Source organism: Zosterops lateralis (genome assembly GCF_965231275.1).
Source record: "Zosterops lateralis genome assembly, chromosome: 3".
Taxonomy (NCBI): Eukaryota; Metazoa; Chordata; class Aves; order Passeriformes; family Zosteropidae; genus Zosterops; species Zosterops lateralis.
The window spans coordinates 35,821,177-35,849,174 of NC_139764.1; the positions used below are offsets into that span (position 1 = coordinate 35,821,177).

General features: G+C 36.8%; 1 protein-coding gene across 2 annotated transcripts in view; it reads left to right on the forward strand.

The window, feature by feature from the left end:
- The first annotated feature begins 410 nt into the window (after positions 1-410).
- The window catches only part of TTC27 (tetratricopeptide repeat domain 27), a 112,857-nt gene continuing 85,269 nt past the window's right edge, over positions 411-27,998 (forward strand). The window contains exons 1-7 of one of the 2 annotated variants that reach the window (XM_083858263.1): positions 411-517; positions 3,221-3,398; positions 8,815-8,944; positions 16,260-16,400; positions 19,101-19,203; positions 21,501-21,665; positions 25,647-25,783. In XM_083858263.1, the coding sequence (XP_083714389.1) occupies positions 430-517; positions 3,221-3,398; positions 8,815-8,944; positions 16,260-16,400; positions 19,101-19,203; positions 21,501-21,665; positions 25,647-25,783 (942 nt within the window). In that variant the 5' untranslated portion in view covers positions 411-429. Of the gene's footprint in view, positions 518-3,220; positions 3,399-8,814; positions 8,945-16,259; positions 16,401-19,100; positions 19,204-21,500; positions 21,666-25,646; positions 25,784-27,998 lie in introns of those variants that run through there. The other variant, XM_083858264.1, reaches the window with a different exon arrangement.

Genomic DNA, 27,998 nt, shown 5'->3' on the forward strand with positions numbered 1-27,998 from the left:
CAATCCTGTGCCGGGTGCTCTGGGATGACCCTCTGGAGCAGGGAGCTTGGGCGATGGAGTTGGACCAGCTGAGCCACGGCGTTCCCTTCTAGCCTGACCCCTGCGGAGATTCTCCACAGGGAACGGCCCAGGCGGACTGATTTGGATAGGTAGGCGTGCCTGGGCCAGCCCCGCTCCCCGACAAGCTGTTTGTTCCCTGGGCGGGGTCAGGGCCGGGCCCCGGGTACAGAGGGCACCCCCCGGCCATGGCGGGGCCCGCGCTCCCCTCACGCCGCCATCGGGGCGGGGCCAGCGCGCTCTCCCGGCGTGCCCCGCGCCGCTGTCATGGCGGCTCCCTGCGCCCGCTGCCCGCACATGGGCTGAGCGCTCGGCTCTGTGGGCGCGGGGCGGCGGCGCCGGGGAGCGGGAGCGGGACCGGGCGGCGGGACCATGCTGGCCCTGGAGCGCGCCCTGCTCAGGGGCTTCCTCAGCGCCGCGGAGTCCCTGGAGTGGAAGCAGGGCGAAGTCGCGGCCGCAGGTGAGGGGAGGTCCCGGCCCGGCGGGGAAAGGTGCCCGTGTGCCGTGTGTGTCCGGAGCCCCCGGACCCGGCCGCGCTCCCTTTCCCCGCGGGCGTTTTCACCTCCGGCGCCCTGTCAGCTCCTCGCCGAGCTCCTGGGGGCTCCTGCCCGGGTTGTGGGGCGGAGGAGGCCGTGGCTTGTCAGGCTGGAGGAGCGGGAGCGGCCGGGGCTCCGCGGGTTCCTCGGGCGCTGTCGGTGCGGGCGGCGGGGCCGGCAGACGCCCCTGCCCGCCCCAGGCTGGCGCTCGGGGGGCTCCCGCCGGCTGCCTCCCGAGTGAAAGGCTGCCTGCCCGCCTGCTGGAGCTTGGCAGGGCGGTGGAACGCGCTCTTGGAGCAAAACGTGGGAAGGAAGAGTGGCATGAGCTGCCTGCTCTGTGTTTATCAGTTATCCGGTCACAGTTGCTTGAGGGATCAATGGGAAATAGTGTCTTGAGGGGACTTGGTTAGACCCGGCTTTCCTTTAGGGGAATGCAGCAGCTCTTAAAATGTAACCTGTAAAGGTACTTCCATGTTTCAGGCAGACTAAACTAGAGTTGTGCTCAAATTATGTGGAATGTTGTAGCATATTGAAAATCTCATTTATCCTTTAGCTCTTACTGCTTTTTGGAAAAGAACCATACAGCTCTTATTTCCTTATGTGACGTTTCATTTTACCTTAATCATTGTATTGTCCAGGAATGGTAGCTGATGTGACTGGCTCCTGTCTTTTCAACGAGAGTTGTGCATGCTGTTTGTGGTGTGGAGTTTTCTTTTTCTGATCTTTTTTGTCAGATTGGTTTTTTAGCTTTTTGTTTGTTTGTTTGTTTTGAGGTACTTTAAGTAGTGTGCTGCTATAAGGTGTGGGGAAAACTTGTTGAAGAAAGGCATCTTGCAGTACAGATAGAAAGTGGTGGGGTTTGTGATGATTCTTAGTCATCATTTATATGGACCCTTCCTATTGATGATCCTGAAAAGAGATTTAAATGCCATGACCTTGAATTTGTATAGTGTCTTATAGCTACACACAGAATCAAAAGGATATTTTACATGCTTAAAGTTATATTACTGAAAAGAGAAGAACCTCAATATTCCTCATTTATCATCATGTGTCCTCGCAGCCCATAGTTATTCTACAAACTACAGCATTGCCTGTCTGGGCAAGTATAATCCAATCTAAAAAAGTTTTCATTTGATGAGAGAAAGTCTCTCCAAAGCAAAGATTGGAGAAAAATCTTTTGTTATTTCCATTCTCTGTGAGGGTATGATGTCAACAGCATTGCAGAACCACTGCTATTCTTTTATATAATGTCCTTCCAGGTACAGCTTTAAAGGTTTTTGAAATAATACGTGGCATACATTATCTCTTGTATCATTCAGGAGATCATTGTGGAGAACAGAAGTCAACTTTGGTCAACAATGTGGTGCAGAGACATTAGAATGAATGAGTCTCTGTCACCCATTCCTACAGAGTCCTTCATCCATTGCTGTTCTTGAAGGTGGTTCTGCCCTCTGTGTTCCTGTATTTCTAAAATTTAAAGTACTTGTTTAGCTGGATGAGCTTGAGGTTGGTATTCAGATCACTTCCTTGCACAGCTGCTGCTTTTGTGTATCCACAGCTGTGGCAGTGTTAAATTGGTTACCTTGGCTGCTGCTGTTAGTGCAGCTACAGGAACAGCGAGTGTGGGGAGCTGCAATGCCCAGCTGGAATCACAAATCGATAGTAAGGCATTTATCGTGTGAAGACTTCTGCATTTCCTCAGCTGAACCATCACCAACACCTGCATCGTGTGGTCAGAAACCAGTTAGTGCATCTGCGTGAGTTGTAGCCACAGCTGCAGGGCAGGCAGGTCATGGGTTTGCTCAAGAGTAGCAAGTTTTAACATGGCCAGATTGTTCCAACAAGTGCTGTATTGTGGCATATCTGAAGATAGCTTCTGTGAATAAAGTTGTTACCTGGGTCAAGAACTCGACGGGTCTGAAGCGTCTTAGAAATATATAGCATTTATTGACCTCTCTTTGTCCCTTTGTCTTAAAATCGGACTTTTAAAACAGTCATGGGCCTAAATCCACCTTAGTAATTACTCCTAAGAATCTGCTCCATTTGCAGGCTTTTCACTGAGATAGTACAGCTACTATAGGTAATAATTATTTTGTAAAGATAAAATCTCATTGCCCATTGCTTGTGGATATTCGAAGCATGTAAATGAAGGACTGAGCAGTTTCTGCGGTTTTGCCTAAGACTTTATTCATTGAACTCTGCAAATATTGAATCATTTTTATTTGTTGCATTTCCCCTAAATAGGTTCTCTAGTCTGTGAAATTATTGTCTTATCTGTAGGACTTTACTGTTTATTTAAAATGTTTTGAAGGAAGAACCTCCTAGTGTTGTAATTGAAGTATTTTAAAAGGCCATCCATTTATTTTTCATGAAATTTCAGTGCCAGTTTTTGTTTTACATTCATCTGGTCGTTTTGTTTCACTGTAACTTTAATACAAATTATTTTGAATGAAGTGACACCTGCTCTTGAGTTTCAGTGCAACTGCACTTTCCCTGCAATGTAAATGAAGAAACATTCTTTAGAAGGGGAGTGATAGATAGTTTCATTGGAATAGATGTAATAGATCTTGAAAAACAAAATTGTTGACACTGATTTCTGTGTTGATTTTTTTTTCTCTCTCTTCCAGAAAGTGGATCATTGTTGCAATTGATGTTTGATGGGAAATACGAGGCAATATTTTCAAATTCAGCCATTCAGAATGTTTTCAGTGCATCTTCTGTGGCGGAGGAGAACATTGACACTTACTTGGAGAAACAGATTCTTGCATACTTGGATTGTTCTGCAGAGGTGGATAATGTGGAAAGGTGGACATTTTTATTTATTATATGGAAGTTTAATAGAGGCTGTGTTTGATTTTTGCAAAAGGTATTTTAAAAATCTATAATTTGTATAGGGCCTTCAAAATCTTTGTACTGACAGGAAAGCAGAAAACAAATTTCTTGTGTTATTCACTCCACTCTCTTGGGCATCGATTTGTTACTGTCCAGTGAAAGAAACAATGATGTTGTGGTATGGGGGTTTGTTGAAAACATGAGCTTTATTTCATTTGAGTGATGACCTCAGAAGGTTCTGGTATAAAGAAGTCACACATACACATTCATGTTGCCATATATCATCAATTAACAGTTTTCTCTCTGAAATGTTGTATTGCATTTATGTGGCTGCTTTTGTAATGTTACTGTCCAACCAATGCCTGTATTTGTAAGTCTGGCTTATAATGAGGTTGTTCTGCTCTTCTTAATGTAAGGTGTTACCTACCCATGGATGCTGTTCCTCAACTGCTTTCTTCCTAAGGCTTTCTCTGATAGAGTCTCTCCTAATAGTACTGTATGTGCTAGTTGTTGCTGTTAAGGAGTCTGAATTTACTGTTTACAATTTGCTGTGTAAATGATGAACAGACTGAAATCTGACATGCTAGGGATAGTAGAAGCAGAAAACTGTATGTGTGTTCTCTGTGTGTGTGTGTATATATATATAGATATAGATATTTTTAAAGATAAAATAGTTTCACCAAAAGAAGAGCAAAAGATAAGAGAAATAAAGATTAAAAAATAAAAGTAAGAGGAAGATAGTTATTACCAGTTAGTGTTGGCAGAGTTCAAATATGTGTGTTTTGGTATGACACAGCTAAATCTAAGAATTTTTGCTAAAATATCAGAGAAAAAGAAATAGTTGGCATGTTTGAACAACTGAGCTGGGATTTGCTTGTAATCATAGTGTGTCAAAAACTCATCTTCTGCTGTGGTGCACAATACAATGCACTCCTGCTTTCTGAGGTAGAGTTTCCTTACATGTTTTCTGCTAGATGTTTCTTGTTTGGCTTTTTTTCCCTTACTTTATTGTGCTGTTAGTGTTAAATATTAGCTGGAGAAAATGTTCAGTATTTCTGGATTCTGTCACCATGCAGTAGTTCAAATGACATGACAAGGAAAGAAAAATTAGTCACAACTTGAAACAGAGTCAATCCTGATCTTAATTATTGCTTCAAATATGTGTTGCTGCCTTTTTAAGCCATTCAGCTTCTTGAAGGTAATCATAATCTATATCAGTGGAACTTTATATGTATCCTGTTATAGTGCACTCCTACTGCAGACAGCAAAGGAATTCGTTCCTTGGCTGCTCATGCTTCAGCTCTGTGGTCTTTGAGGTTTTTCTTGTTTTCTCTGCAGCTCTGGGCTGCATTAGGAGCCCCCTTGCCAGAAGATATGGAGGCAGATCTGCAATATTTAGTGCTTCAGAAGCAGACAGAGGATTTTCTGCCCAAAATTATAGCCTGAAGTTAATTCAAAATGAAAGCAAAGAGTCTTCAAAACCTATCAGTGTCTGCCAGAAACAGTTTTGTTTGTAGCTTCCAAGTGGATTTTTCAAGCTCCATTAGTAATAATTTAAGAAGTTTTGGGGGCTGAAGGAAGTAGGTTGTGGCTTTCTCTTGTACAAGAACTTCTACTGAAGTTGCCAGTCTGAAAGACAGATAATTTCCTGTTTTAGGTAGGCACTGCACAGCACTTTGACCTGTACTGTCTTGGTCTCCCATGACTTTCTGGGTTAAAATGTGTCACATAGTTATTTTCCCTACCTGCAGACCCGATGTCCTGTGAAGGCCCTATGGAAGGAACCTGTGTAAACTTTGCATCCAGACTTTGCGTTGCTTATGATGAAACTTGGGGGGGCAGGGTAGGGAGGTGGATATGTTTCTATTTTTTTAATGCCTAAAATGTAATTTTCTTTTTCCACTGAGTGATTCAAAGGAAGTGCATCAAACCTTTTAAGTTCTAGCCCAGAAAATTCAATGAGACACTGGTTTTCTCGTGATTTTTTTGTAAATGGAAAAAATTAAATTTCTTTTTCTTGAACTGAAAGTTATAATTCTGGAAATTACAGAATTAAAAACACAGTAGGACTTGAATTCAATCGGAAACAGAAAGTTGGATAATGTGAATCTTATTCTTTTTGCACAATATAAACAGTGCAAGACATGGTTTTGTAATAGTGTTTAAAGAACTCTTAAGGAGTTCTTTTTCTGAAGTTAAAACTGAGCAGCTTGAGGGCAAAACAGCTCAAAATTTGGATCTAGACAGTAGTTCTTTTGGACAAGTTCTCTGAAACTTCTTCCACTTTCAAATCCATAGTCCTACAAGGACAGGATTTTAATTTTAAAAATTTTAAAAATTGATAAAACTTTTCTATCCTTTTGACTGATTGCCTTCTTTTCCCTGCCCCAGACACAGTTTCAGTATGGCACTTTAAGCCTTTATGCCCTAAAAATGAAACATTCCTTATAATAAATGTGTTGAATAGGATATTTTTTGTTTTGGTTTTTTCCCGCTATTGCTACTCACTACAATGCTTAAAAGCTCTTTTCTACAGAAAATGTAGCTTCATGGCTGTATTTTAATCAGTAAAATTTGGAGGATGAAGCAATAGGATATGTGTTAACCATGCAGAGAGGGAATACCTTTTTTGGTTGTTTTTTTTTTTCTGAGCTCTAGGTGGTGCATTCCTTGCCTGAGGTACAGTTGGATTCAAAAGACTGGAAGGAAATGTGCAGGTTCCAAAATCTAAAGGAATAAGGAAATCAACACTGTTTTTTGTTGAGCATGTATTTACTACTTCTACCTTATTCAACATATAAATGCATACTAAACTTGGCAAAAGAAATCCATACAATAAAGCTTGTTATGATTTCCCAGACTGAGCACTGAATGGAATTTCTGGTGTTTCTCATGGAACATCTGATGGTTGGTTAACTGGTATGCTCTATGCAATGAAAACTGAAAACGAAGAAATTCTTGCTGTTTCTGCAGCTTGCTTTGATGTTCATGAATTGAAAAAATAGCAGAGACACTGAATAGTTTTGGTTACTCTTCTGTAATTTCTAGGATGGCTAAAAAGAACAGAAACCTGTAACTTCTTAAGCAGAACCTGGCTATTGAATATTTTTTCTTTTATTTTGTTTGTGAATTCTAGCGTTATATGCACACCCGTTTTTTTTGAAATACAAATGCACTGTTCTTTACTTTTGAGGAACATTTGATACAGCAATATGAATATTAAGCATGCAATTTTGCATCATTAAGAACAATTGGACTTGGTGTAAACAGTTTAAAAAAAAGGCAGTCCATTCACACAGAGAAAGGAAAAAACAAGATGAGTGGATATCCTTAGACATATATCTAAGGATAAATGCAAAATAAATTATGTCTATCACCATAGTAAGGGGACATTTGCAGCAGTCTCTCCATTGCTTTTCAGGCAACTGTTGAGAGGTCAGCATTGCAGGTCTGCATTGTAAGTGAAGGGCAGTCAGGGAGACAGAATGTGTTTTCTTGGGAAAAAAATAGGGGATAGGCAAGGGAGGTCAGCATTTGCAGGGATTGCAGAATTGGTTTGAATTGAAATTGGTTTTGTGATACAGGGTGAGTGTGATAAGGAGCCTGGGAGTTGGTTGTGAATCTGAAAATGGGGAAAAGAAAAATAATTTGGTGATGACAAATTAAACAGTGGGAAAACAGTATCCCAGCCAAAGTAATGGATTTGGTTATCAGTTGTTCTGGAGATGTTCTGCATGGATAAAACTGTGTCTTCAAGCAAGTTTGCTTTCCAGATAGATATCAGTAATGTTAAAATAAATTAAAAAATCGTTACTAGCAGAAACAGTGTAAATGATAAAATAATGAAAATGCTCTTCAAAACACTAGAGTATCAAATGATGGTGCATGAATGGTTGACTGTTCTGTATGTTATCTTTCAGAAGCTTTGAAGCATAATTTATCATGGGTGAAAAATTAGGAAATTTATACCAATGTAAATATTTTGTGTGCAGTGGTAATAATTTAGTATACAATAATTGTTAGTCCTTTATGTTCTTGAGTTATTTGGAAGTTTAATGGTGATCTTGGATATGTGTTCATATTTCCTAGCAGATAGTTACTGGCTGAATAATGACAGAGTTACCTTGTCTTGTTCAACAAGAACTCTTTATACTGGCCCTTGTTCTCTAACTCCCCTGAAAGATAGTTTTGGTTTTTTGGTTGTTTGTTTCTCATTTGATTTTTTTTTTAACTTCTAATTAAATGTTCTCCACTCCTGCTTTCTTATTGTTCTACATCTTTTGTTTTATGCTTGCCCACCAGCTGCTTGTTTGTGTTCAGCTTTTCTATTTTACTTTGGTTTTTAAGGGGTTGTATAATGCTTTTTTTTTTTTTTTTTTTTTTTTTTTTTTTTTTTTTTTTTTTTGTTTGGATTGGAGGGCTCTTACATCTCCAAGTTTCTGTTTTTACAAAAAAAAAGGTTTTTCTGTTTCAATTATGCTCCTTGATGTACTAGTGTTTGTATCAAACCTGCATAATTAAAATGCTAACTTTTTGTAGTTTAGGAGGCCCATTCTCTGTGTGTTAGGGCCCTTGTTCAGTAAGGTTCTAAGTCACTAAGGTATCATAAAATAAACAAGAAATTTGTACATAAATCTTTAAAAGTCTACACCTATTAAGTTGACCATTAAATTCTGAGAGATTGTGCCCTGCCTTCTGCAGACCAGATAGATTATTTGCTGAAGAAATCATAGTAATGTAAAATGAGCTTAGTCTTGTAGATAAGGAAAATTTTGTCATACCTAGTTTCAGAAATGAAACAAAGTCTCTTAATTTCATCTTAAAATAAATTACTATTATTTAAATAAAAGCCATGATGAATTAGATACTATTTACTGCCTAAGTGTTTGAACCAACTTGGAGGTAGTATTCTGAATTTTTGATTTAATTTAATTTTTAATCAGAGGGAGTGAAAATAAACAGTTATGTCAAAACAAAATAAACTTGCTCTTTTGGAACATATGCTAATGCAGTGTTTTTTCTGTGAAAATGCTGAGAGTTAGAAGTATCATAAGAAACTATAACAACCATTCCATAGGCAAATATTGGATTATCTGCGCGCTTTGCTGATCTTCTGATCTCTGATAGTTATATAGCCTTAAATTGTGAAATATATGAACTCTGCCTCCAAAATGCATTAGTTACAACCTTTATAAACAAGCAAGTTTCCAGGACTTATCGTTTCCTGTGTACATTCTTGAATATTCCATTCATTGTACCCTCCTCACAGGAGAGTGATTTTTTTTTTTTTAAGCTGAGGGTTTTGAGCTAGCACAAGATTTAATCAGCTCTTGTAGCCTTAAGTGAAAATGTAATATGTTGCTAATTGCTGTTCTTATCTGTTTTGCAGGCAGAGGCTGATGTTTCTGCTTGGTGTGGGGAGTTTGCAGCTCTTTGTTCAAAGCAATTGGACTGGGCCTCCTGTTCAGTTAAAGCTTCAGGATTTTTTGCCACCTGAATTGTTACAGAAATTCTGTGAGGTAGGTTTGGATTTTAATAAGCTGGCCTTTTGTTGTCACTGCTTTTCACAAGTAACCATAACACTTAGGTGTGTGACAGAAGGCACATCTGCAAGGCAAGGTGCTGAATGAATTGCTGTAGTCATCAATCCTACTGACTGCTATTGCAGCATCTTCAGTTGTATCAGCAGTGTGTCCTAAAAGGAGTTACTGTTTCTCTACTTAAGATACTTCCTGCTGGAATTGTTGGGTTTGGATGGAGAAGACACCTTCAATATAGGCAAGCATTTCCTCAAAGGGCGTTTGCAATCAATAAACTTTTTATGTGTTTATTTTGGGATACATTCTTAGCCAGATTGAAGAAAGATGTTTATAAATGGCTTAGAATTTCCCTCTCTTTAGGGAGAGGTAGAAGTTGCATATCTTGCAAATAGCAGAGTGTTTGGCAGATGCTAACAGTAGATTTGGATGCTCAGTATCCTGTTAGGCTCCTGAATGCCAAGTGAGTTGAGGTAATATTAGTACAAAAATGCTAATTTAAATAGAGCTTTTGGAAGCAGATGGGAATGTAGGAGATCAAATTGAGGACTGTCAGTTTTATTTATTTTGTCATTGTTTTATGCAGATTACTAATCAACACCCTTAACTTCTTTTAGTGAGATGTCTGCATTGTTCCTCATGGCAGTACCACAGTCCAGACTCTCCTCATGTGTGTTCAGCACAGCTTCGTGATTTTTCTCAGGGTTAAAGCTGTGGTAAAACTCTGACTACTGCAGTGTGTCAGTGAAGAACATATCAGTAGTCTCTGCTAATGCTAAATCTATACACAAGTTTAAATTTAGAATTTCACTAAGAATAAGTTATGGACCATGAGTAATGTAAGTGCTGGAAACTGTGAAATGAGGGGAAGTTGAGGTATATGAAAAGCTTCATGCAAAACTGTCGGCTCTGCTGCCTTATTGTGGCATGTTTTCCATAATTCATAAAATCCTGCCTTAGGTTCATTTGCAAGGTTGTACTTCTAAATGACTAATTCAGATACAGTATTGCTCCTGTTTTTTTAAGTAGATGTTTATAAATTTGGGTTATCTTTTAGGGCTGGCACAGTATGTGTAGATAGGCTTATTTTTTGCATCATTTTTGATACTTGAAATTCAGATCTCATCTTCTGATGACTAAATAAGTAACAGTGGAAACCAAGTGTACTAAACCTTTTAGGGTGTGAAATGAGTTAGCAGAAATTTTCAAGTGTGCTACCTCTGAAGGCAAAAATAGTTCATTTTGCCTTTACATATAGTAAAAATAATAAAACCTTATTTTATTGATTCTCTTTATAATTTGTTTATAATATTTAATATTATAATATTGAAATATTCTTGCAAATTTTGTTTCTGTTTACTGGAAATCTCTATATTCTATGTTAGTGTGTATGCACAGGTTGCAGTCTAACACAGTCTGCAGCCCAAGATGATGCTTATAGGATTGGTGTCACTGACAGAGTTCAGAGACCTGGAAAATATAGTGTTCATAATTTCTGTTAACCATTTCATAGAATCATAAAATGTTTTGACTTGGACAGGACTTTAACGATCACCCAGTTCCAAGTCCCCAGCCATGAGCAGGGACACCTCCCACTAAATCAGAGTTCCATCCAACCTGGCCTTGAACACTTCCAGGGAAGGGGCATCCACAGCTTCTCTGGGTACCCTGTTCCAGTGCCACACCACCCTCAGAGCAAAGAATTTCTTCACTGAAACCTACTCCCTGTCCGTTTTAAGGCACTGCCCCTTGTCCTGTCACTACAAGCCCTTGTAAATAGTCTCTCTCCCCCTTTCTTATAGGTTGCCTTCAGGTACTGGAAGGCCACTATTAGGTCACCCCAAATCCGTCTTTTTTCCAGGCAATTTAATTTAATGTCTGGAAGAATGAGATACTAATTCCCTGTTGAGTAAGGAAATACTTGATCTCCTGTTTAGTTATATTTCTTTAGGTCCTGGGAATGTGATGCTTTGAAATATGTTTGCTTATGCAGGGGTGGTATTGTGGGAAACTAAACTGGCAAGAGATTATAAAGGAAAACAGACTTGAACATACTTTATTTCTAATGAGTGCTCCATCAGACTTCCATATTGCTTCAAGGTTTAGCTATTTATGTGTTCAGGCAGAAGTTTACCTTTATTTCTATTAATGCTATCTGTATTGTCTTCTGGCATATTAATGTTTTTTTTCCAAGAGCACTATGCACTTATGTGCTAAAATATAATATCCAGTTCTCTTCTTCTTTAAGAGTCTTAAAGGTTTTGAATTATCTTTATGTACTTTTCATTCCAAGGATTCTTAGTATATAAATACTCTGTAAAAATGAACATCTCAATAGTGACATTTTTGTGTTTCCTTTAATCCAACTTTCCTCTCATACATATGCAGATATTCAGAAAACGTGGGTTAAAAATGGAACTCTTAACTTTCTCCATCTGTTGTAACCCTCAGTACTCTGTCATCAAGACCAATACAATCTCTTTTTAAACAGACCATCCATTTTCCAGGTTTTCAAACTAAAACTGTTTTATTATGTATTCGTGTTTCTTTTAGCCTGCTCTAAGTAGTGTCACTAAATTTCAGCTTTACAGTGTCTCATTTATTTCAGGAATATTTTAGAAACTGTTACTCTTATTTTCAGAACACTTTATTGGATTAGTCTTTGTTTCCAGGGTATATAACTGCTGCCATTTCTATCCTTGGAAAGTTTCACTTCTGGATCAGTGACCTAGCTTCATTTCTGCTCCCAGATAACTTCTTTTCTTATGAGTGCAGTAAGGCTGCATGAGACTGTAATTAATTTTGGTGAAGAATAAATAAACTAGCCTCTTTAAGATGAGTTGCTAGTAGAAGCCTCTTGGATGTCTTCAATGAACAGTATTCACAAATATGTGTATATTTTTTCCATTTCTGCAAATCGAGTCTAGCCTTCTCTCTAAATTATAGTTACATTCACGTACTCTATTTAGTTTTGGTTTTATGTCCTGCAGAACTGGCTTGTGATTTTCAGTCGACACAAAAGTAGCATTTTATTTATTAGCTGTACTTCAGATCTCTAAAATAACTGTGAGACTTTATCACATCAGTTAATAGTCTGACTGATACTAAGCTGCATTTTTTTAATGAGTGAATGTGGTAAAGGAAGATTAAAAAGTTCTGAATTCTGGTTAAAATGGATTAACAGTTGTGGTTTTGAACTTGCTGAGGTTAGACTAAAACATTATTAATGAGCTCAGTGCTTCAAATAAGCTATTTATAGTAATAGGCTCCTTGTGTATTAAAATAATTGTCTCTGTCTCTGCATGTAAGGGAATAAAAGGTACAAAACTGCTGAAGTTGGAGCATATTTATTCTGCCTTCAGAGCGTGTATGTATTATTTCATACAGCTGAGCTCAGTATTTTCAGTGGATGAACTAGAAAAGAATGTGCAGTAGTACTAATGGAGACCACTGATGATTAAGAATGTTGTGAAGACAAGCTGCTTGCTGCTTTATTTGTTGTCTGATTTCATATTCACAAGTGGAATATATCTAGTAACGGTGAGAAGCTCCATCCGGAAGATCTTAATCTGTTAATTGATAATGCATGTAAATAACTGGTAGGAGTCCTCCAAATGCATTTATCAACAGTTCCTGCTCTTCTTTTTGTAGCTTCCAGGCTGATCCCAAAGAATAAGTTTAGGAATACATTTGAATAATTTTTTTCGTTATGTTTTTTTACTCTATCTTTTATGATTCTTTTGTTGGAAGAGACTGAAATATTGCCCTTCTTCTGTTGGCATCTATACTCATGTTCATAATTAATATGAAAAACACCAATATATTATGTAGCACTACTGTCTTAAATCCAGTATGATTCCTTGGTCTTGTTAATTCAATCTGTTGTCAATTCCTTTTATCAGGCCCAGATGCTCGGCTTCCATTGGCATGAACTATCTAGGAAGAAAAAAGTCCATGCTTGAGCAGCAAGATATAGACTTTAAAAATTATGCAGATTTCTCCCTCTTGTGGGGAATGTAAGGATGGATGATAAAGGCTAGATATGTAGGCAGAGTCTTGTAAGCAAAGATAGTCTGCTAAAGTAGCCTACAGTCTTACCCTGCATTCCCTTACTATGAATATAGAACAAAAGGGGGAATCCTAGTGCGGCCACTTGAAAAATAGCCCCTAATAGCAGAGCAAAGTCACCCTCATAGGGTTTATGAACAAGAGCCTTCATAACCAAACTACTTCTTGGACATGTAGCGCTCTCAGGCAAGACTTGCTTTTACTAGCTCACTATGATTATCTTCAGTCTGGACCTCAGCTCTCCATAGGTTACCTGTTACTGATTTGGCTTGTAAAACTGCAGACAGCCTCCTGTGTAATCTTACCTCCTTTGCAGAAAGTTGAAGAGAAAAACAGTATTTCCCTTGCCTTAAAGTCTAAAGGGTGAATTCTGTTTTCAAGGATCAAACCTTTGGCAGGTAACCTCAGTATATCCTCTGTTAATCTGGAAGGTAGATCACCTTAGCGTCGCTAAATGACAGATTGTTGTGCAGTAGTCTTTAAAAATGTGAGCAAGAAAAAGAACATTAATTCTCTAAACTAAAATTCTCATACACTCTGTTTCTAGAGCTATTGAATGTGAATAGCAGGAACTTTCTTCTTCTGATTTTTACTATTATTCAGGTGGCACCAGTTGTGGTGGGAAGCACTTTTGAAATACTGTGAAAATGGAAATACTCAGGAGTACTGTCCAGCTTGCAGTTGATTTGGGGCTTTAGTAGTAGTAACTTAAAAGTAGCCATTAAGTTACTGTTTAGGGGTTGAATATAGAAACAGCTGTGCTTCAGAGATTAAAAAATATGGATCTCGAGTGAATTTGGCTTAATTTGTGTGTATTTTGTGTATTAATTTGTGATGGTCAAACAGAACCACTTGCAGGTCCAGCAGAAGCTGGATGACTGCTCCAGTGATTTTTCTGCATATGTTCCTGAAGTAGTTACCTAGTATATGTTTCTGTGCTTTACGAACATTACTCCTAAATTATATAAAATAATTATACTTTGTGATGTCAAGTCTGATGAAGAATAGAAAGACTCAAAAATCTAATCCAGATTTACTAGGTGAGGATCATTATTAGCAAGTCTTGGGTTGTGGCTGTTTTGAGATACATGAAATTTTTGAGCTACAAGATAGGTTCAACACATTATATATTTAGGTATTTAAACACAAGAACGCATGCTCAAATTTTCTTTTTGCTCTTAGCCAATGTTCTGGAGATTTTGGTGGACTTTGATTCTTAACTTTGCAGTCCTTGAACCCATAACACCTTAAATGTCGACCTCTTACTTGTAGCTGTTCTCTCACCTTAAAGACTACCTCAGGGCAGTGAATTCTGCATGGATAATGCAGTCTTAGAGTATAGGCTGGAAAAATGAATGTTGGTTTAGACTTTTTCAGCTAAATGTAAAGGATGGCTGCTTTTCTGAATGGGATTTGTTTCATGAAAAAGGACATGGATTTGTGAAAATAGAAGATAGCAGTTCTTTAGCTCTGGGACTTCTTGGCTTATTTTCAAGGCTGTAGTATGTCATCAACTTTCTCTTCTTCCTCCCTCATTCCTTGTTAATGTTACATTAGCAGGACTTGGTTTTGTGGTGAAACAACCTGAAATGTAAATTTGAGATTAATTCGTTCTTACAGTGCTTAAACAAATATAGATAAGTCTAGCATTGCAAGGCTGTTTTTGAAAAACGTTTTATAACAAATGTCTTTTGCTTTCCCATTGAGTATTTTAAGTGTAGTCTACTTTGATTATTATAGAAAGAATCAAAAACATGCAGATAGGAAAAAGTTTACACTAAACTAAAAATGTTATTGAGTGTCTCACTATGTGTGTGTATTTGAAAAATTAATCTTTAGGAGTACTGCTTGATGACTTTACCTCTCAAAATTATAGGTGTTGATAAGGTTCTTCTTTTCTGAATGGCAAGAGGTGCAACAGATCTGGTATATTTCCAGTTGATAGTTTCTTTACTTTATTCTCAAGTGATTTGTCTGACTGTTGTGATCATAATTTTCCACAGTGGGATTGAAATGACTGCAGTGATGTCATACAGGAATTCCCCTTTGTCCCAAATAATTGTCTACACAGTAGAAGTCTTTTCAATGCTATTGCAAACTAAAAAAACCTGCAGTAAATCAGAATAAGCCTCAAAGTTACTCTGTTATTAAAAAGTGATGTTGGAGATTCATGTAGCTTAACACTGAATTTTTGTCTTCAATGTAATCTGTTGATAAAGGTATTGAAAAGAGTTTCAAATAACTCAGGAATTATGTGATTAGTTTAAAAAGCTGAAATATGATTCAAGTAACTTATATCTTGGTTGCATAGGCTGATTAAGAATCTTTCTCAGGCAAGTGACTTCAATGCAAGCTGTCATTTAGCCTTCTGTGCTTTTTCCCTTCCATTCCCTTTTCGTGCCCCTTTTGTACTGACTGAAAACTAAACCCCTATTTTTTTCTTCATTAAGGAAATGTGTCATATGAGAACCAGGAATAGACTGATAAGTGAACATCTCCCTGAGCCTGAAGATAGACTGTTCAAATGCTTTCATTGCATTAAAAGGGAGGGGAGAATAGGTGACTGTCAGATGACAATCACCACTGAGAGTCCCTGGAGAGCTACCTCAAGGCCATTAAGTAAAAGAGTTACTGTAGAGAATGTCATACAGGAATGCATCCAAAGCAGGGAGAGGTTTTTATTTATCAGAAAAAGGGAATAATGGCTCTGATATTGCTGCTCTGATGCCACCCCAACAGGAAGCTCCCTCTGGGGAAAGAAAATGATAACACATACTGACAGCACTGCAGGAATATCTAGTGTATTTCAGTGCTGTAGGATTAATTTAATTATAAAATTGTTTTGTTTCTCTGATTGCAAATTGAATGGCATGGATTTACCAGGAGCTTTTCTCCTTAGATTGTGGGAATGATTATATTACTGGAATGTGTTTGGGGTTAGTTGACTGGATGACATGTGCATTTGAGGTGGGAGGAAATCAGTGTCCTGCAAACCATGTTGATGTGGTGTTTCAGGACAGCAAGAAACAGTGCAGAGTTTACCATGATTTGGTAAAAGATTGAGATTGCAAGAGGCAGAGTTTTTGGTCTTGTTTTTTGGATTTTCTTATGTTTTGAGAAGACTTTTTCCTTAAATACATTAATAGCTATTTTTTCTGTTCTATATTACATTGTTTTTTAATAAGCTTAATTTTTCTGAAACTTGTGGGTTTTTTTCCCCTTCTTTTAGCCAAAGATGCTGCATGCAACTATTCTGAAGATGCTGGTTCTAGATGGTGAATCAGTCTATACCTTGACTTCTCATCCTATTTTGCTGCTTATAGCCAGGATAATCCTTGTGAATTCAAGACACAAACTCTCATCTCTCCAGGTAAGAATTATGTGAATAATGACTGTGACTACCAGCTACTCCTTAATTGGTTCTCCCATTCTTTTCTTCATACCTCATTGAATCATTCTGACTTCCATTTCTTTTCCTGTATCTCTGAGGTTCTTCCCTCTAAGAAACAGTTGGGACAAAGTGATTGCAATTAATCACAAGTGTCTTCTTAAAGATAAACTATTTATTCACTGTCTTCCCAAAAAGAGAAGAAAGGTGTCTTCATTAGCTGGAAAAATTAGAAAATTTAATACAACCAACTTGATCAAGATACATACTTCGTGATATTATTTGTCGGGTTAGCTAGGCATGCCCTATAATGCAGCTTACATATCATCTATACCCTTTTTAACAAACTTTTGAATGCTGTTAACCATTACTGTATGAATTGTGAGTCTAAGTCTCTGTTGTGTATGTGTGTTAAAAACAAGCAGACATGGTGAAGTACCTTTTGGAGGGTCTGTACCTCCCTTGTAGTTCAGCAGCAGCCTGGTTGGTAGCAGGGCTCTCTGGAAGTGGGGGACTTTTAACAGCAGCAGCTTCTCTTTATTGAATTCCAGTTGAACAGAATTTGGCTAGAGATCAAAATGCCACATGGCCTCTCTTTATGCTTGGCTGACAACATCCATTCCCAGCTGGGTCTTTGTATGAGTGATGAATTAAACTGTGTGGGAGATGTTGGCTGTACTGCATTTCTGGAAGCCAAGTTCTTCCATCGTTTTCCCTCTTATTCACAGATGAGTGCTGTTGAATTTCAGCAACTGGGTCAGTCAGGGAAACAGAAAATGTACCTGGTATAGAGAATTCCCCTGCTGCCTCTCCTAAGAATGACATAATGGGGGACTTTATTCTACAGGGTCGAGATTCAGTTATTTGTGTCTACATTAAGTCTGAATAGTAGTTCAAAGGCAACAACTGATAAGAGCTACTTTCATCAACAGGTTGGTGTAGCAATTAAAGCTTGCCATTCTTTTTCCTTTTAGCTTGATTCAAAGGTGGCCTCTTAATACTTTTGCTGCTTTAATAGTGCACACAAATTTAAAACAAGGTAAAATACTTCAAAATGTATTATCTAAAGCATTAATAAAGCCTTGTATGCTATTTTACATGTAAGAGTAAATGCTGAAAAATCGTCTGCAAATTTTCAACTTGGCTCCCAAATAACATTGCCAATAAAATAATGTACACAGCTCAGCTGGCTTATCTGAAACTTTAAAAATATATTCTCACTGATTCTGGCATTTCTAAGTGGTAAGCATGAGGCCTCAGGAAATTGTATCATTAAACTGGATACTCGATTGTGTGGGAAAATTAATACTGCATTGTATAAAGCTAAACTCAAGTAATTTGAAACTTGTTACTTAAATTACCTTTAGGTTTCTAAAAAAATGATGAAATGTTGGGATCTGACCTCTTTCATGAAGCCTGTTTGTGTGCTTTACTCTGTCCAGCTTGATATCAAAAGTCATCTTTCATTGCTCTTGGAAATAAATGCTATTATTCTTTTTGATGGTTCCTTTCTGGGGACATTAGAATCAGGTCCATGTAATTGGTTTAGATGTTTGTGCTTGAATACTGCACAGCCCTAAGGTCAGTCTGAAGCATACCTGCATAAAAAGTTCAGAAGATGAGTGCCTCTAAAGCAATCAAACATCTTTGACAGAAAACGATTGGTGTGCTAGCAGCACCAGAATAAATAGCAATCATTACAGCCTCTGTAGAGGTGTGCTCTGCATTCACGGTTATAATCTTAAATGTAATTTTGAGACTAGAATATTAAAATTAACCTTTCCATGCATTTTCTCCTGCAACTAGAGAGGAGGTTAAGAGACTGTGAGGAATTTATGCTTTGTGTACACAGCTTTCTGAAATCAAGTATTTCCTGGGCTGTGGTTCAGCTCTGCCTGCTGTAGAGTGATTGCTTAGTTCAGTAACATCTTTGCCCTTCTCAAGTTCAACATGCAGATATTAGGACTTTCAACTGTGATTGTAATGTGTTCTCAAGAGCAATTCTGCTCTTATTCTGCTCCTGTTCTGCCTCTCTCAGGATCCTTTATGCTGCCACCTGAAGAAATAAAAAAGGTCAAAGAGAACAGGAAAAAAATGCATAGAAGTATGACAGTGGGTTATCAGAAATACTGAATGGCTTCCATACAAACAGTAACTAAATAGTTTAGAACTCTTCAGAAGATTGCTGAAGAATGAGATCATGGCTTTCTGTTAAAATAATCAATGTGACACAAAAGAAGATAAGTAGGAAACAGCTGGATTTGGGGTTTTGATTTTATTTTGGTCCTTTTCTGTTACAAGAGTTAGGAGCTATGAAATCAAAGTAGCAAATGGCTGCTCAAAAAAAATGCATGCAAGTATTCCTTTTTTCTGCTGTTCACAGTGTTTCTTACCACATGGTGGTACTAAAGATTTGCAGGGTTCAAAGAGCAGTTAGAGAAATTAATAGAAGGAAAATCCATCAAACCCTTGGAACACTATAGAGCTGCCTGGATAGTTAATCTTTACACTAGGTTATGGTTGTTTTTTTAATAAAACAGCTATTTTGGACATGTTTGTATTTTTTAGAAACTAGAATTGAATAGACTACAAAATCTGTATTTTAAAACCACTTTTTCCCCCCTTTATTTTCTTAATGCCCTATACTTGCTATGAACTTGAAATATCCATATTTACTTTCAGACGTTACCTTGGTGGACTCTAAGATGTGTAAATATTCACCAGCAGTTGTTGGAGGAGAGATCACCTGAGCTATTTGCTCTTGCCCAGACCTGTATAAAACAAGGTATGTTTCTAGTTATTGTTTTATTGGCTTGCAGCATCTCTTTTAAGATAGCACAGGGGAGGAGAATTTGTAGTCATAACTGTTCTGATGCTTATCAGGCACTTACATAACTGCAATCAGTAGAAAGAGAGCAGGATTTCACTTAAGTTGACATGAACTTTTAAGGCACACAGTATTTTTTTCAGCCTCTAAGATGAAAATGTGAGTGTAGACAAAGGGTTTTTGACAGTGACTTGCTTTGAGACCCTTGGATATGGTTTTAGAGATATGTGATGTAAAGTACACCTGAATATTTTTAGTGAGTTTCTTTCTGGCAGTTTTTGTTGCCTGGTGCCTCTTACCAGTTTGTTTATTTTCTCATCGAAGCTATCTGGTATTTCAAACAAATTTCAACATTTCATATTCTATAAAGTAAATACTTTAAAACCTTTAAAATAGTCTTTGAGTAGGGCTTGAATAACCTACTTGCTTGTCTATATCAAGTTCTCAAGAAAACTTTGTGTTAGTTACTAGAGGAAAGGACCTTCAACTTTAGGAGAAATTCCATTTTTCTCGAGTGTTAGGTCAATATCATCGGCTGAATAGAAGACAACTGCAAGGATTCTGTGCTGTTTTGGAGCAGCCGTTACGTAAAATCAGTTGGACTTGATGCAGTTTCCCATCCCTTTGGCCATGTGCCAAACATGGTATGAGGTGCCAGAAGGATGTTGTAAGTTTAGGACATCAGTGTTTCTGGGCCACTACATCAGTACTGGTAATGATGTGAAGCTTTCCCCAAAGGTCCTTGGAGTTTCAAAGTCCCTAAACTTACCAAGCACTGTGAGTAAATGGTATTTAGGTAGTGGTGAGGCTGCTTCTTGTGTCAGTGGATTTCATCATATGGATTTAGCACAAGTAGTCTTGTATTCAGCTCATTGAAACTTACTAGCTGCAGAAAATCTAGTTGTAATGCATGATTAAACACCTATTTTTTTTTCCTTTAAAATTATACTGTGTCACTCAGTTTAAAAGTTGTGGTTTTGTGTGGTTTCCACTGGTACTTGCATATCCAATATTTTGTAGACTTGGAGTAATATTTTTAAATTGCTAGTTCATGGTTCATTAAAAAAAAAAAGGTTTAAATCTTGTCTTTGAAAAAGTTGTAACTAGGCAGGATTTATCTGTGCAAATTTGGGCTTAATGAATTTAAAAAGCTACGTAAAAAACTATACACAGATTTAGCAGCTTTCTGTATTAAGTGAAAGGTTTTGAGGATTAACAAGTCCTAACAAAAAAGCCTAGGAGGTTTAAACAGTAAAATCTGTTTGTGCTAGAGTTGACTGCCAATCTCTAAATTCAAAAAAAATCAAAAAATTCAGAGAAAATATTTTAAAAATCCTTGCTAACAGGTTTTTTTAAATAGTAAGACTTTTTAACACCATTAATGAAGCTCGTTTGAAAAATTAAGCATCTGTTAAGAAACACAGCCTGAGTGCTATAACTGGGTAACCAGTCTTTTTAAAGTACTGTGATGTCGTGAGCTTTTTTTGGACTTCTTATTATCTAAGCATTTTTACAAAATGCAGACATGAAGCATGAAGCAAAAAAACCACTTCCATTTAAGAATAATCGGCATGAATAATTTTCAACTTAATGGTCTGTATTTGCAGGAATATTCACTTGTAACTTACTGTACTTTGATAGAACTTAAATATATAAGAAATACAAATGCTTTTAATATTGGATGAAAAAATGTCAGGTCTTCTTTCCTAAAGACTTCAGATCTGTTCACAAAGGTATTTTCTCCAGTTCAGATGGAGAACACGATCTTTATCATTCAGCAAGTCAATAATTATTTAAAAAACAAACCAATAAATAAACAAAAACTCAACGCACGAACAAAAAACAACCAAACAGGAAATGTCTTATGAATCCCAAACCACCATTCAATATTTAATCTGCTGTTGTAACTTTAATTTGAGGCTTTATACTTAAGGGGTGGGTAGTAGCTGAATATTTTGTTTTTAAGTTCTTTAGAAAGTCCAATACAATTAGAATTGTTTATTTTCTGCAGAAGTGATATTTCCCAGTTTGCTGTTAAATATAAGCAAAGATTGAACTTTTCTTTTTTTCTAGTAGTAATCTTTAGATATAAAACTTGAAAACTGCTTTAAATCACATATCTTTTATACACTGTCAGTGAGGTTTTTAAATGTGTGAAGAGTAACAGACTTTCTCTCATGGTATATTAAATGTATTTTTAAAATACCATTCTCCTGAACTGCATTCTCATCTCTTTTCTTTTTCTTAATTTGCAGTGACAGAATCAGAAGCTTTGTTCACAGATGGTGAAAGCTGGCACTTAGCAGTTCAGTTCCATCTTGAGTCTGCCTATACATTTTTGTTTTACTATGAATATAAAAAAGCTAAACAGTGTTTCAGTATGGCTAAAGACATAACAAAACTGCAAATTAACCTTACAGGTAAGTTTTGCTTGCAAAGTCTGTGAGGATGATTGGTTGGACCAAAGTAACCTATTTTTGTTGGGGTTTTTTGTGACATATCCAAGTAATGAGGAGCTGTACTTTGAAAGAGCTTGATGTTTAACAGGTAGGTCTTGCTTGTCTTCTAAGAATTAGTATTGCTTGGAAGAGAAATACATCTAGTTTAAAAAAACATTCCTGAATGGGTATTTGAGGAGTTGGGGTATTTTAATCCTTTCTAGTGTTTCATACCAAATTCTAGGTCTAGTTGCACCTGCTGGTGTCATGATGAATATTTTTTTGTTTGGTTTGGTTTGTTTGGAGAAACTTATAAAGGTGTCTGCATGATAATTCGATGAAGTCTTTCACCTTTTGTGCCACTAGCCTAGATCTACTCCATGTAAATAGCTTTTTTAAAGTCACTCCCAAGACTGGCGTAATCACAGGAAATAAATAGAGAAGTCAAATTTCTGATGAACAGAAATCACAAGGATTCAATCACTATGGAGACTTTATCCTTTCAGAACCTGTTCTTTGGCATCACAAGGTCAGATTGCTGCACTTACAACTTTACATGTACAGATATGGATCTATGGTCTAGCTGGTCCTGCTAGGCAATCAAAATGACATAAAATCACACTTTTTCTGTGTGAGAACTTATGATGGTACCTGAGTAGAAATGAACAAAATCTATTATCAAGTTTTTTTCCTGTAGACATGCTAGTAGAAAGCCCTAAGGAAGTGGAACTTGCAGCTTCCTTACTTATATCACTGTTTGTCACAAGGCTTATGCTCCTTCATATCTAGGTTGGAGCTGCAGCTAATCCTGTTTATTCCATGAATCAGTTTAATAATTTAATTTAGAAAACCTCAAGCCATCAGCAGCAAAAAAAAAAAGCCCTAAACCACACAAAAAAGCAAATAAAAACCTAAAAAAACACAAACTGAAAGAAATTATGTGCAACTCCATGCTTATTTATTCAAAGGTTTTAAAAGCTTTCTTTGAAAGATCTATAATGGAAATAAAACATAATAGTTTATATCTGAAGGAAATCTATACATCTCAGTTGATCCTACCCTTTTTTTCTTGTATGCAACAAAATCTCTGCTTGTGATGTGTTCCAAGTGTGGCATTTATTGCCAAGTTGGTATTATAAAGTATTTCTCTTTCAAGTTAGTAAAAATTTTTCTCGCTTTTTTTATTAAAAACATTAGTACCTATGATGGTACTCTAGCTATAAAAATACAATTAACTGAGAACAGGTAAAATCAAAGAGACAGGTGGTTATTCACTGATAGTATTCATGTTGGATTTTTTTTTCCTTTAAAGGAGATAATCAGATTTTGGAATAATAATTTTATTAAATCTAACTTCAAAAAACCTTCTTGTTTGGAGAAGAAAAAAAAAAGATAGGATGCAGTGGAATTATTTATATTTTTTATTACTTTACCAAGAGGTTATGATAGTCCCAGGGAAAGATTGTGGTGATACAGTATCTTAGAAGAATGTTGTGAAACTCCTAAATGTTCTGTGGTTTATCTCCATAAATCTATTAACATAGTTATGTCTAACCTGAAGGCAAATGAACTGAACTGAACATGTGGGAATTGCTGGCATTCTAGACAAGTTCATTTGACATGCATGTTTGGGCTAAATGGGAGGAATGTTACATCATCGAAAAAGACTTTGGTTTAATGTAAAAATCCAATCTCCAGTAAAGACATTTTTAAGGCTTTTGGGAGGAATTTCCTTTTAAGGAAAGGATTTGGAGAGGGTTATATGCATTAATGGTTGTAATCCTTACTAACTAAGTATTGTATTGCAGCATGGAAATATATATTTTTCTTAAAACCGAGATTTTAGGACCATATTTTCCAAAGTTATTTCAGTAGTGTGTGAATAAATCATACTTGGTTTGTGTACGTTTTTTAAATCCTATTAATCCAAATATGTATTGTGTTCATTTTTTATTGAAAAGTGTCATTATGCCCCTCAAATGAGTCATAACCATCAATAACTCTACAAAGCAATTTCCAGTAAAAGAGAACACCATGATCCTGCTTGCATATAAATTTAGTGAAATGAAGGGTAGTAATCCAAAATAAATTTAGGATCAACAGATCTAGAGGATTAATGAACTCTGAGATCTATTTATTCTTTTCATGCCCAGTAATGCATATCTGGGAACTTTTAATATGAAACAGAAAGTGAAGTTTCTGAGTAGATTCCTTTTACTTTGTGAGAATCTACTATAGAATGTTAAGGGTTGAAAGGGACCTTAAAGACAGGGACAGGGACATTTCCCAGTAGACCAGGTTTCTCAAGATATTACCCAGCCTAGCCTTGAACACTGTTGTACATGGTGGTATAAACCAACCAAATTTTTTCTCAGCTTTAACACATGTGATACATATTTTTCAAGTAAAAAATAGTGTTTTGTCCCTGTAACGGCCAGGAGTTCTTAGGTTTAAAAAATGGGATGGAGGGGTGTGTGCATATGAGAGCATAAACAAATCACAGTTTCTGAGTGGTAGTAAGCAATTTTATTTATATCCAGAATAAGTTTCCTTCAGCTGTTCAGGCAATAAGGCATAACAGGAAGTGAATTACAGCATAGTGATTTCCAAGCAATATTAAAACAGAGAATTGAGTGCTACTGTGTAAAATTAGTATGAATTATTAGCCAGTATTTCTCTGTGTCTTCTCTGCAGTGTGCTGTGTGATTTTTCCAAGTGATATTTTTAGAACCTTTTTCATAAACTCATAATACAGGGTTCTTCCACTAAAAGGGATAATTGACAGAAAAGGAGAAATCAGTTTGATTTCTGGCTTCCCCACTCATTTCTTTCTGCTTTCAGGAAGAAAAGTGTGTGACTGCTATTTCACACACTGATGAATGATTTCACACTCTGCTGGATGATTCTTATGGACAGTGGCCTCATCTTCAGACTTTTGTCACGGGAGCAGTCTCTCTTTACCTCAAAGATTTTATGTACTGAAATTTTTTTTAAATTATCACAAAATACTTTATTTGATCTTAATTGGTTCTGCAAAAGCAGCAGTGGGATTAGCTCTCATTCCTCCTCCATTTCACACTGTCTGAGTAGTGTATCACAATAATAATGAACAAGCAAATCTGCAAATTTTATAGAGTAATTTTTAGCTCCATTTTGGCTCTGGTTAGGAGCTAAAATTCTGTTATTTTAAGTTACTGTCCTGAAATTACTCTTTTATTTCTCTTCATTTTACAAGCAATTTTCTAACAGAAGAGGAACAGACATATTTTTCCTTACAACTTGGTGTAAATGTCAATTACCGCTTTAAAAGCTAATAAAAATTGTCAGTTTAATAAGGAACTGAAGAAACAAGACTGAAAGGAATTTCACCTTGTGCGTTCTAAATATTAGTTAATTCATTATACAGCCTTCACTGGCTTGCTGTTTCACTCACTGTCAGTATTACTTTTAGAGTGTCTTACATGCCATATTCTGGTAGCATCATGTCTGCAATCCTTCTTCAAAGACTGAACTCTTCAAATGAAGATTTGAAATATTTAAAATGATGGCCTGTAAAATATTATGGGATTTTAATTTGCATAAATGTCTCCATGTAGTTACTAACTTCCAGCCAGCAAATTGAACAATTGTTTCTGGTTTATTGCTTGGAAATTCACGGGGAAGTGATGAAACTTGATGACTGTGAATTTTCAAAATGCTGGGTTATGGGGAATTTAATTAAAAGCAGCTTTGCAAGACCTGTATAGCTGTGTTTGTGTGTTTATAATGTGTATTACTTTGTATGTTTGCTGGCAGTGAGAACACTGCAAAGAGATCAAACAGAGTTAAACTGCTGCTAAATTTCATAGGTTAATTCTCAGTGTATTTCTCTGTTTTGTCTGGGGTTTTTTTGGTAGCCACTGTCTAGTATATGATTAGATAACTGGTTCTCAGTGTTCATTAATATAAACATATTTTCCATAGGTGCTTTGGGGAAGAGAACACGATTTCAGGAAAAATACGTTGCACAGCTTATTTTGGATGTCCAAAGAACAGATGGATTCCTCCTTCCTCACAGTGAACTAAGTCCAGCTCCAACATCTCTAGAAAGCTTAACAATAGTATGTATCTGAGAAGAATTGTTTTAATTTCTTAAAATGAAAATGTTCTGAGGCTTTTGCTGGGTGTCTGCTAGGGAAAAGTGTTTTGTGACTAGAGAGACTTAGCTGGGGTTTTGGAAAGTTTGTGGAAGAGCTGTGGGGCAGTAGCTTGCCTGATATTAAAGGATATGGGGTAAAAGAACATATGAATGTCTGCAAGACAGATGTGTCTACTCAACTAAGAGCATGTTTGCAAGTATGATCTTCTACAGTTCATGCATTAATTTTTAGTGACTAAGAATAATGGAGCTAGGAAAACAGGTGAGAGGCAGATTTTCAAAATAGCCTTCAAGGCATCACAGAATTTCACAGATTCCTATGGACTGACAGACGTATTCGGTTACAGCGCAAAGATAGGAAATTGCTCTACTTATTCCTGTGGCATGAATTATGTGAGTTGGTTCTACTGATCTTAAGGGTGTGCATGATGACTTCAATTATAAATTGCTTGAGAACCACTGTATTGATTTAGGATGGCATTTCTCCCTCATAAGGAGATTTGAAGTTATTCGAACTTGCTAAAGCAGCAGAGATGAATTGAGCCATTATGGTCCTAAGTTTATACTTCAAGTAGGAAAGCCTTTATTAAAAAATGTTGTGCCTTTATAGAGTTCCAGGTCAAGCAGGGATTTTATGCAAAAAAATTGTCAATACTTCTCTATTTCTTATTTGAATGCATAAATATCTTAGGAGACTAATCTAGATTTTTCTTGTTTACCCATTAATATATCCTTGGTGTTGCATTTGATTTGATGAAGAGAAGTTGACTACATATGTCACACCTTAGGCTTATGGTAGAACTACATATGGCAGCCCCTTTTAGGACAGTGAGAGCTCAGGGCAGGCTGCCTGGTGAATGGCACACTTAGTTATAGACTTCAGTTACAACTTACCTAGAACTAAATGATAGGATGCATTGTTCTCAGAGTTCCTAACTGGGATCTTGTACGAGTGGTTTTGTTCCACTTACTCGCAACTTTCTGAAGCATTTGCCTTTGTAGTTTATTTCTGAGAAAGTCTGTAGTTTGGAATAAAATTATTCCATTATTTCAATAAAAATGGCTACAGTGGCTTAGGCTGTAGGTACAACTCAGAATGAAATATTGTCTTTGCTAATCAAGTATTGTACTTATATGTCCTTTCAATGAACAGACACAGAGCTTCAAATTCTTTAGCAGAGAATTTGAGAAAGAAAATGTGGGTGATTGGAACCTTTAAAAATAAGGCAGCCATGCTGATGTGATCCATACTTTCCTACTAAAATTTTACTGAGTGTGGCTTGAAAATAATGCTAGAGAAAGTAAACATATCTATGCTTTTGGAAAAATGGAAAGGAGATGCTAGAAATGAGAGATTCTGGCTGCAGGGAGAGAGTTGAGTTTTTTTGCAAATCTGAGTGACTGTGTTTCATAATGCTGTCGTGAGTTACTCAGGCTCCTCTTTAGAGAAGGTGAGGCTTTCTGTTCCCACAGTCTACTTCTCATAAAAAATTAAGAATTAAAAAACCAGAACTTTTTATTTCTGTATCGTGTGTGTCAAATTCTAGAAAATCTTGTAGTAGAACCATGTGCTGCTTTGAGGAAAACCTGATGTATTTCAAGTTCAGATATTTTATTAACTTGTGTGAGTGTTTTGCCACAGGTATTACACCAGGTTTGACTAAGTAGATTCTTCAATTCATGTGTGTATTGAATGGCCAACTAAAGGTTTCATTTTGTTCCCCTTTTCCAAAGATGTTTTTATTGTTAACGTAGTATCAAAATACAATTTATTAATGTAGTTTGTTAGTACAATGTAATTAGTAGTGAATCCTAGTAATTCTTTTGCCAGGTCTGATTTCAAATTTGTTGTCCATGAGTATCTTGAAGGTGTTTTAGCTAAAATTGGAGTTAATACTATTTTCCTTCTGCCAAAAACTGCAACAACATCATTGCATCCCTGTCTAGGTTTAGGGAAGATACTTGTGTCTTGTATACTTCTAAGAGACTATTCATGGCAAATACATAGAGGTTAAGTCTTGAGAGGTGCTGAGAATCTCCACAGCATTAACCTGTGCATGTGAAAAGCAAAATTATAATAGGTAAATTTTCTTCCAGTTCTCTCCAGAGTTCTTATGTTACGTCTGCCATTTGCAGATAAATGAAAGTGCTCTATTTGTCTCAAGATAGGATTTATC